At 38.7% G+C, this 10,928-nt stretch overlaps 1 protein-coding gene across 1 annotated transcript; it reads left to right on the top strand.

The window, feature by feature from the left end:
- Positions 1-282: 282 nt before the first annotated feature.
- Positions 283-4,586, top strand: GAPT (GRB2 binding adaptor protein, transmembrane). Its single transcript, XM_073014755.1, has 3 exons — positions 283-352; positions 2,845-2,972; positions 3,696-4,586. Exon 3 carries the CDS (start codon positions 4,004-4,006, stop codon positions 4,475-4,477), a length of 474 nt encoding a protein of 157 aa, XP_072870856.1. The 5' UTR covers positions 283-352; positions 2,845-2,972; positions 3,696-4,003; the 3' UTR covers positions 4,478-4,586.
- The last annotated feature ends 6,342 nt before the right edge of the window (positions 4,587-10,928 follow it).

The following is a 10,928-nucleotide window of genomic DNA, read 5'->3' as shown; positions in this document are numbered from 1 at the left end:
ACAAGTGAAGTGACTTTTACTGATATTAAAATGGGAACTGCAAATACGGCCCAAATAAAAAACCATGTAGGTTTTACGTATTATTTTCTGACACAGTTAAAAAATTATTACTTGACAAAGATGAAAGGCCAGACTTCCTTATTCAAAAACTCACGCCATTTATCTTAATTCTGCTGCATCTGATACTAACTTCCTCTAGAGCCAGGAAACTTTGCAAGTGTTAAATAACTTGAAAGGAGGGAAAGAAGGAAGTAACCTACCAAAGTGAAAAAGAGGAACAAGTTCTAACCCAATGCAGGTTTAAAACATAACCAAAAGAACAAAAGAGAGAGTTTGACACACCAATCTTGAGGTAAGTAAGAACTTGATTTAAGGTATTTTGGTGATTAAAAACTATAAGGAACAAGTTTGTCTTTAATTAATCAATGATTGTTATCTTATTACAGTTTTTAGAAAAAAATGCCTTATGTAGCTATAAGGGGGAAGCCCAATTTACAAACTGAGAGTGATGTTGATGTTCCTTTACAATATGATTATGCTTTGCTGTTACTTTGTTTCCAAACAGAAGGGCACGATCTTACTTGAAAATTCCTGAAGTTTCTCAGCAATTTGCGATTTTAAGAACAATGCCAAATTATTAGGTAACCTGTTGGAACTGCTTTCCAAAATGAAAACAGAGTCTTCTTTCAAGCTGGGCAAAGTGAACATTATTTAAGTGTTAAACTATATTTGAAGGATTATTGCTTAAAATATGTTTTTCATTATAGTAGGTCTTTGTTCATGTCTCACAGGTTTTTTTCCTGTAATGTTATTTCAAAGAAAATGATGCATATTTTTTTTTCTGTAAAATGTCTTCTTGTCTTTATCTTGGTAAATATCTCTTAGACAAACAATTTTAATATTTTGGATGTACCAGAATGTCCACTCTACATAGAATAACATAGATGGTAAAAATACCTTTTCTTCTTAAAAATTAAGAGGGCAATTTATTGCCTTATCCTTAGCTGCAGAAGTGACAATAGCCTTCCTCAACCATCACTGTGACTTCTGTTGCAGGCCTAGTATCTTTCAAAAAGTTGATTAATTTCAATCAATATTTAAAGTTTATTTTGTAAATTTACTTCAAATACTCTGGCAACTAATTTCTTTTTTTTTTCTTTTTTTTTTTTTTTTTTGAGACGGAGTCTCGCTCTGTCGCCCAGGCTGGAGTGCAGTGGCACAATCTCGACTCACTGCAAGCTCCGCCTCCCGGGTTCATGCCATTCTCCTGCCTCAGCCTCCCGAGTAGCTGGGACTACAGGCGCCCGTCACCAAGCCCAGCTAAATTTTTGTACTTTTTTTTTTAGTACAGACGGGGTTTCACCGTGTTAGCCGGGGTGGTCTCAATCTCCTGACCTCGTGATCCACCTGCCTTGGCCTCCCAAAGTGCTGGGATTACAGGTGTGAGCCACACTGCCCAGTCACTAATTTCTTAAATTGGTAACCATGTGTACCGTAAAATATCTTGCAGATAATTGGCGCTCATCTGTTTCAAATGGAAAATGAGGTCCTAATGATTAAAGTCATTTGGCTAAACTTTTGTCCTTGAACACAAGCGCGGCTGGCCTTATAAAGGAGGGATCCTACAGATTGTAAATCTTGTGTGGCGGACCATACAGTTCTCAACCTCAATATTACTCCCCAAAATTCCAAGGAGATTAAAACATTTCTGCATCTGGGGTGCTTGTCCCTGTGTTTTTATCAAAAAAAATTTATAAATTAGCTGCACATCTTATTTAATTTTATTATATGAAATGTCAAGTTAAATATGTGCATATTAATATATTCTAACCTTAGACAAATTTATGAACATTCATTACCATTAAACTTTTGATGGATACTCACTAAAAGCAGAGCACCATTTTGTGAATTTCTACTTTTCTTCTTCATTGTTACTATTATTATCATCCCATAAGGAGATTACTTCCTTCATTAACAAACGTTTAATAGATTACTCATTCTATGTCTAATGCTGGTGTTGGTAATACAAAGGTAAATAATATATAATTTCCAACCTTCAAAAACCTCAGAGCTCATCAAGCTATACAAATTTAGTGACTGATGCACTTGGCATGTTACAGATATTTGGATCAATAATATTTTGGGGAAATTTTTACCTGAATTCTCATTCAGTCACATTTTGGTTGTAAGGAAGTTACTTAACTTCTTTAAGGCTCTCTTCTTATCTATAAAATGATGATACAAATAGTACCTACTGCATACAGCAGCTATAGGATTAAATGAGATAATCCCTGTAACGGTGTTTAAAAGCTGAAGCTCTTAACTAAACATTATTGATGATACCATTCCATAAATGATAATAATCATTTCACAGGCACTGCTGGATCTATGTCTACATCCAGACTGAAAACATACAGTAATAATGTTTTGTTCATAAAATCACAAGGGAACATGCAGCCCAGTTGAACACTTCCCCTTCTTATCTCCTTGCCATTTTAAAGCATCAACAGAAAACAATGTAAAATCATCTTAGATGGAAGTTATTTTCTGAAAGCTATGAGAAAACCTGTGATACAAAGGCTTTTGAAAATCCATTTGTTTACTTTAAAGGTCTCATTTCATGTTTTAAGCATAAAGTGCACCCTTGAGTTTTAAACTATCATCTTAAGCAATTAGATGCTGAAATTTGCAGTCATTTTTAAATGCATTCTTTCATTCAATAAATATTGATTGGATGCATTTTCTGTGCTAGGTGTTGTGCTGTTCTCTAGGAACATACGGATGAAATGACCTGAACCCTGCCCACCGTTTAACCGAGTAAGAATACAATCCTCTCTCATTTAGGTTATGGCGCTATAGTAGAGAATGGACTCATTAATGCAGGATTGCAGATGAAGGAATGGTTAAGAAAAAGACAAGGCCTCTGCCTGCTCCAAAGAAGGATAGGCAGGGCTTCACAGAAGAGGTGACAGGTAATGAAGATGATTGCACTTGTCTGCACATGTCCCATTTCTTCTATTGTGCTCAGAACATTATCTTTCACTTGAAAATTGTTAACCTAATTGTCAAAAACTATGTGGAGATCTAAGTGATAAAACTACTCAGGCTTGGGCAGGGACAGGATTTTTCTAACTCTTTTTTCTTTCATCACAACAGGTAGTGTATTTTATACTAAAAGCAGAAGCTCACTATATGCTGGTGTTTAATGCATTGGTGAAAATCAGTAATTTTTCTATGTTAGATAGTAAGTATGCAATTAACATATTTTTAATTTAGAGGAGGTTTCTGGATGGCAGAACTTTCAACCTTCTTTTTTTTTTTTTTTTTTTTTTTTGAGAGGGAGTCTCGCTCTGTTGCCCAGGCTGGAGTGCAGTGGCACGATCTTGGCTCACTGCAAACTCTCCCTCCTGGGTTCATGCCATTCTCCTGCCTCAGCCTCCCGAGTAGTTGGGATTACAGGCGCCCGCCACCACGCCCGGCTAAGTTTTTGTATTTTTAGTAGAGACGGGGTTTCATCTTGTTAGCCAGGATGGTCTCGATCTCCTGACTTCGTGATCCACCCGCCTCGGCCTCCCAAAGTGCTGGGATTACAGGTGTGAGCCACAGTACCTGACATTCAACCTTCTTTTTCTTGAGTTTTCTACTCTGCTGTCATCTTCCACTCATTTCTGCTTCATTTTGTGATTCATTAACAGAAAAGGAAGCGGAATGGAATAAAATCCCCTTGATACAGTACAATTATACATTAATGGCTGTAATGTGAAGAGCATCACACACGAAGAGAGCCATCTTCCAAAAATAAGTTTATACAAGTTTATACATTCTCTCCTCTAATTGCATCAGGACTTTACCAGATAGCATTCTTTCAGCTCTGAAAAGGAAATGCCTAAAAGAGCTTCCAAACTCATTTTTGAATAATACTAGGCTACAAGGAATTACATTGTGAATTTGTGAATTCATTAAGGGTAACACCAAACCACTAAACAGCACTGTTCATACAGAAATGTTGAAAAGCTGTGGAAATAATTTAGTGGCCATTTCTGTAGGAATTTCGCTTCTTTTACTCTTAGTGGTTTGTGGAATTGGGTGTGCTTGGCACTGTAAACGCCATGTTGCCACACGATTTACCTTACCGAAGTTTTTGCAAAGGAGAAGCAGCAGGAGAAAAGTCTGTACTAAAACATTCTTGGGCCCCCACATCATTGGCTTAAGGCATAAAATCTCAGTTGAAACCCAAGACCACAAATCTGCTGTCAAGGGAAATAACGTACACAAAAACTATGAAAATGTGGAAGCAGGTCCTCCCAAAGTTAAAGGAAAAACCGGAAAGGAACTATATGAAAACACACGGCAGTCCAATTTCGAGGAGCATATCTATGGAAATGAGACATCTTCTGACTATTATAACTTCCAGAAGCCTCGTCCTTCTGAAGTTCCTCAAGATGAAGATATATACATTCTTCCAGATTCATATTAGCTTTTCAAAATGCTGACTTTTGTTATTGGATGACAAATACTCTCTGTAATTTTTCAACAGCAAAGACCTGGAATCAAACTAAATGTTTATCAACAGTAGACTGGATAAAGAAAATGTGGTAACACCATAGAATACTATGCGGCCATAAAAAAGGACAAAACTAACATGGGAACAGAAAATCAAATGCCACATATTCTCACTTAGAAGTGGGAGCTAAATAATAAGAACACATGGACAGAAAGAGAGGAACAACAGACACTGGAGCCTACTTGAGGGAGGACGGTGGAGAGAGGGGGAGGTTCAGGGGAAAAAAAACTATCAGGTACTATGCTTAGTATACAGGTGATGAAATAATCTGTACACCAAACCCCCAAGTCACAAGTGTTCCTACATAACAAACCTGCACATGTACCCCTGAACATAAAATTAAAATTAAAATACTGAAAATAATTCACTGTGATTTTTATTGTACTGATGCCATTATTAATCAAGTTCTGATAAGTAGGTAGTCTCTGCTCTATCTCCACCTTTCTGAATCCTATGTGTATCACTGTGGATTAATTCTAGATATCTTCTCCACCCTCCTTGCCCCAGACTGAATCTGTATTATGTGATATTTAGCCTTCCTTCTAAATGTTACCTGTTATCTCTTTCCTTTATTTCTACTATTATCTTTATCTGGATCAGAATTATTGTCATAGGCTCCTAACCGGTCCTCCTGCTTCTAGTTTCTACCCACTCAATCAATTACCCATGGTACTGCCAGATTTATCTTCAGAAAATATTCCCAACAGCAGCATCATTTATTTTGCTTAAAGTGTTTTAATGCCCCCTCTTTGCAAAAGACATAATACCCATAATTTGAACTCCAAAATTGATGGTTTTCCACAGTTGGTTCCAATTCCATTTTCCAATGACTTCTCCTACTATCTCTCATTTGTTTGCTTTCAGCAGAATCATCTCAAAACCTGCCAAACTTATCCTTCCTTCACAGTTTTGCTTTTCTCCCTCCTCTCTCAAGCCTGCTTCAGATTATAAGTTCTTCTGCACATCTCCTGAATCACTCCAAACCTGCATTTACCTTTTTATTTTCTGATATAAGTTTTGATGCCTCTTCAATTCTTAGGACATTTAAACATATGAATGTTGCCACAGCATTTTATTACCTAGCTTCATATGAAAATGTCTTAAATTCCCACCTGAATGAAAAGAAACTGCCTCATATGATGTTCTAGGCATTTTTAGCCCAAATGCCTAGAACATCATATGAGGCACTAAATGTCTCATGTTTTACTGATGAGAATTGAATTGTACATTTTGCTGAGTAGTTCTGAGGAAAAGAATCTAATAAATTCATCTATTATTCATCCATGCAATGAATATTTGTTGAGTATCTTCTGTCTACTTGCTATTGTGCTGTGCACATGGGGGACATGGGTTGGTGGAGGGGTTACAATAGTAAAAAGAGAGACATAGATACTGAACACATACGGTCTAGTAGAAAAGAAAAGATACTAAGCAAATGAATACAATGCTGGTCATAAAGCTATGATAGCTCATCTCTAAATCTACTCTTTTATTTGCTCCTCTGAATTGCTTAACCTGGGCTTCTGCAAACATTTCTTTTGCCAGGTGGATCCATTCTAGGCTCTACCAATAGGGGGCACTAAGGAAGACTGAAAGGCAATAGGAAGCAACAGGGAATTGCTCCTGCCTATTCTCTCTCTCGCCCCCGCAGGAATTATTGCTATGTGGTTTACTCCAGCATCACTGGTTGTTATGCAGCTTTCTAGTTTCTTTCATCACTCCCAGGACCAGCTTCTCTGCAACCTGTCAGAAGTGCCAGCACCAGCTAGGTGCACCCTCCCTTAGACTCTCACAGCCAGACCCTCCTCCAACTTCCTGAAGTGGTGCAGGAGACAAGTGACACCCTCAGAATTCTGCGTCCCAGCCCAGCAGGGCTCCTCCTCTGAGGTCTGGTAACTCTCAACCAAGATTGTTACAGTTACTATCTATGTAGTACCTGTGTCCCCTGTTTGTTTTTTCATCCTGCCAATGCCTGTTTAGCCAATTATCTATATTAAATTCTCTCTGTTAAAACAAATTGATATGATTTCTATTTCCCTAAGTGGATACGTATCAAAATGGTAGAAGGTGCTTTATAAAAAATTCTTCCTGTTTTTGAAAGCAATGGGGTTGGGTAGGAAAGACTATTTTCATTTTAATAGGGTGGTCAAAGAGGCCTCACTGGAGACCACTTAAATGAGACTTGAAGGCAGAAGGAAGCTATAATAAATGTGATGGGCAGAGGGTAAGAATGGGACCCACATGCGAAAACAATCTGGGGACCTAAGAGAATTTATGGTGCTCTGGGAAGCCATTGTGGCTAGAGCTTCCTGAGGAAGGGTTGGAGGGACACCTGCTGGGTTGGTGAAGGAGGGAATAGGAGACCATGAGCTTCTTATAAGTCTTAGTATGTGGCTTTGACTCTAGTATAGGTGCAACAGGAATCAGTAAAGGGTTTTAAGCAGAGACGTGATGATAACACTAGCATTTTTGAAAAGATTTACTGGGTTGAGAAGTGACTGGTAAGAGGCCAAAATGGAAGTGGGTAAGACAGCTAAGGAGCTTCTGCATTTAAGTTAGACTAGAGTGGCTGCAGTGCAGATAAAGACATTGACAGTGCTGCCTGTCCTTCAAGGAGATGACACAGGACTTACTGATGGACTCAGCATGTGTGCTTGGTAGGGGAGGGGTAAGACTGGGAGTGTGGGAAAGAGAAGAGTCTACAGGGATAATTGCAAAGTACTTTACGGAGATGAGGAAGACTTAAAGAAGAAACAGGCTTGGAGGCCGCATCGGTTAGGAATGAGTTGGGCTGCAATGGCAGAAAACCACACTCCAGGGGCTTGGACACTGATAGTTCCATTTATTCCACCTAAAAAGGAGGCTACAGTTAGGCATTTGATGGCTAACATCAGCTCAATGATGCCATATAGACAGGCCCAGGCTCTTTCTCTATTTCCTCTCTGCCACCCTTAGTGTTTCAACTTTTATCTTCATCTCTATAGCCTCATGGCCACCATATGGCTGCTGAATCTTTAAGCCTTCTGTTCATGCTTCAGTCATGAAGAAGAAATGAGGGGAAAGAGCAGCACTAGGAGATATCTATCTCATTGCTCAGAATCGTGTCACACAGACACCATCAGGTGTAGGAGTGCATGGACAATTGAATTTTTACCTTTGGTAACCTCATAGAGTGGGCAGAGAAAGAAAAGTGGAGTTGAAAATAGAATGTAACTCAGTCAACCTCTAATTCTTGTGACAGGAGCAAAATTCAGTTTGAACATGTTTATTTTGACATTTCTTTATGTCCTGAGACCCAAGTAGAAGTATCCAGTTTGGTGTTGTATGTGCACATTTGCATTTTGGAGGAGAGATCCTAGCTGGAGATGTAAATTTCATAGTCATGAGCATTTAGGTGGTATTTACAGGAATAATAATGGATGCCATCTCCTGGGAAGACACCAGGGGGAGCACAGAGTAGGGAATCAAGCAAGGAGGAAAGGGAGGAATCTATAAGTTTTCCAGAAATTGCAATATTTTGAGGATAAATTAATGAGGAGACTCTGGTAAAGATTGCTGAGAAAGAGTGGCCAGTGAGGAGATCTCTATATGGCATCATTAAGCTGATATTAGCCATCAAAAGCCTAACTGTAGGCTACTTGTTAGCTGAAATGAATGGACTATTAGTGTCCAAGCCCGTGGAGTGTGGTTTTCTCTCATTAACAGCTTAACTCATTCTTAATACGGCCTCCAAACCTGTTTCTCTGTAAGGCTTCCTCATCTCTGTAAAATACTTTGCAATTATCCCTGAAGACTCTTCTCTTTCCCACACTCCTAGTCTTACCCCTTCCCTACCAAACACACACTGAGTTCATCAGTAAGTCCTGTGCCATTTCCTTGAAGGATGGGCAGCATTATCAATGTGTTTATCTGCACTACAGCCACTCCAGTCTAACGTAAATGTAAAAGAAGTAAATTCCTGTGATCTCTAAAAGTGGTGGTTTATAATGTAAAATATGTGATATATTGACATTTGTCCATTATAATTGATTATCCAAAGTGTCAAAAGATGAAATTTCAACAGATTAAGTTTAAAGACTGAACTGGTTTTATTAGCAATTCATAAATCTGGCACATCCCATTTAAAGGTTTAAACAGGTACTCCATTGGGCATGGCAAAAGATTCCGTTTTTATAAGGCAACTTAAGCAAGGACGATAAAATGGTATAATCCAAAAAAAGGATTGGTTGACATCAGGTTACTTTAGGTTACTTTTCTTGTAATTACTGAAGCACAGGGGACTTCCTTATCATGCAGGTTAAAACTGATCTGTTTGGGGATTTGGCTATTATCTCTCTCCTGATTTCTCAGGTCAGATAAACAACAAATTTCAGTTTGGTGGGATGGAGCTTTGGCCTGAGTGACTCCATTTAGACTTGGTCTGTTGGAATCTAGTGCAGAAGTTCATTAATCAAATCAATGGACTTGCATAAATTTTATTTAACAAGAGATGTAGTGAATATTTGGCCTTTGTTTACTCTCTTTGACCAGAAAAGATAGTAAAAGAAGTATTTAGTCAATGATTCTTTACCTAATTCTCACCTTGACTTCCTTTTTAAATTAATTATAAGTTCTTTATCAATTGCTGAGGGGAATAAAGAAATTCATCATTCAAGTTTCTCTTTTTACTATACATACCCTCCATTCTTCATCCCCTCTCCTATCCTCTCTTCTCTCCCTCCCTCTCTCATTTCTCCTCCCTCATCAATATGTTTCCTCATCCTCTTTCTTCTCTTCTAATTCTTTCTCTTCCTTCAAATTCCTATCTCTTATCTGCATTCTTTATTACAGCATTTCTCTGCCTTCTCAAAATCTCAAAAGTAAAGCTTGTTCACAAGAAATAAAGATGATAAGGTCTCTCTGCATCAGTTAAAAGTAGCAGTTCGTGTTTAGGTTATACCATTTTAAAAAGGAACCACATGCAAACAATTTAAAAGGAAGGATGTTGGGGGTGGGGGAAGGAGACAGTAGCATTGAATACACTGCGTATGACTTTGTTACACACACACATAGGTGTGTTCACATTCCATGACTTACAGCCAGTCTGAGACTGGCCAGCGTCCAGCAACAATGAGCCCCTGATGTCTTGACCTTGCTTTCAGCCTCCAACAGGAAACATTTTACTGCAATTTGCCTTCTACTTCACTTCTCATCCTATTATTGATCTCCACAGCAACTGAACCCCTGATAAGCCCATTGAAAGTCTTGCTTTACAACCTCTCAGTTACTGCTTTGACCGGGACCTGTAAGGAGATTGGGATATTGGGCTCCAAGGAGGAGAGCTAAAAGAAAGAAATCAAAAAGGGGAGATGATGCCTGTATCCACACCGTTATGGGCTGGACGTTTGTGTTCTCTGAAATTCATACATTGAAGCCTTACTTCCCAACGTGATGGTATTTGGAGGTGGGGCTTTGAGAGGAATTAATAATTAGGTTTAGATGAGGTCATGAGGGTGCAGCCCTCATAATGGAATTAGTGCTCTAAAAGAGAACAGAGTTCTCTCTGTCTCTCTCTGTCTCTGTCTCTCTCTCTTTTCCTCCCTCCCTTCCACCACCCCCCGCCCCTGCCTCCCCACACCATGTGAAGTCACAACAAGAAAGCAGCCATCTGCAAGCCAGGAAGTGAGTTCTTACCAAGAAACAAAACAGCCAGCACCTTGACCTTGGACTTCTCAAACTTCAGAACTGTAATAAGTAAATGTCTATGATTTTAGACACCCAATTTATGGTCTTTTGTTATAGCAGCCCAAGTAGACACATGTTAAACTGCTGTTCTAGGCCATAAAAACTTTTTCTTTAAATTCAGAGAGTGACAAGTCCCATATTTACTTTTTGGTGCTTACCTTATATGATCACTTTCTGGCATTGTACTCTTGCTCCCTCTTTTTCCCCACTTATCATCCTTTGAAGCTTCCTTTTCTCTTGTACAACTTTCAGTGGAGTGGTTCTTCATGATCTTTCCTTGGTTCCCAGCTCCTTTTCCTATTACTGTTTCCCTCGGTGATCAAGACATTTATACTTGAACTCTTCTACTCCAATATTTTTTGAAGCATTTAACCATATAGCTCAGCATCTACTACTTATTTTTATCTGATGTCCTGCAGACATCTGAAATCCAACATGGGCCAAACTAATGCATTGGGGTCAAGATTGGAGTGTCACTCAGAAATAGAGGTGGAACTGTGATGGAATAGAAGACTCAGAGATAAAGGGAGGATATCCATTGCATAGGTTACTTAACAACAATTTAAAAAATTTAACCATTCAAAATGTTCAAGTGTCAAAAACATCAACCTCAAAATATCATGGTATCAGTGTACCAAGT

Source organism: Chlorocebus sabaeus, chromosome 4 (assembly GCF_047675955.1).
Source record: "Chlorocebus sabaeus isolate Y175 chromosome 4, mChlSab1.0.hap1, whole genome shotgun sequence".
Classification (NCBI taxonomy): Eukaryota; Metazoa; Chordata; class Mammalia; order Primates; family Cercopithecidae; genus Chlorocebus; species Chlorocebus sabaeus.
Note: the sequence above shows the minus strand (reverse complement) of the source record. Positions and strands in the feature narration are given on the sequence as shown.

Bases quoted from the DNA above. Each gene is read 5' to 3' on its own strand.
- GAPT (XM_073014755.1), top strand. From the start codon at position 4,004: ATGTTGAAAAGCTGTGGAAATAATTTAGTGGCCATTTCTGTAGGAATT.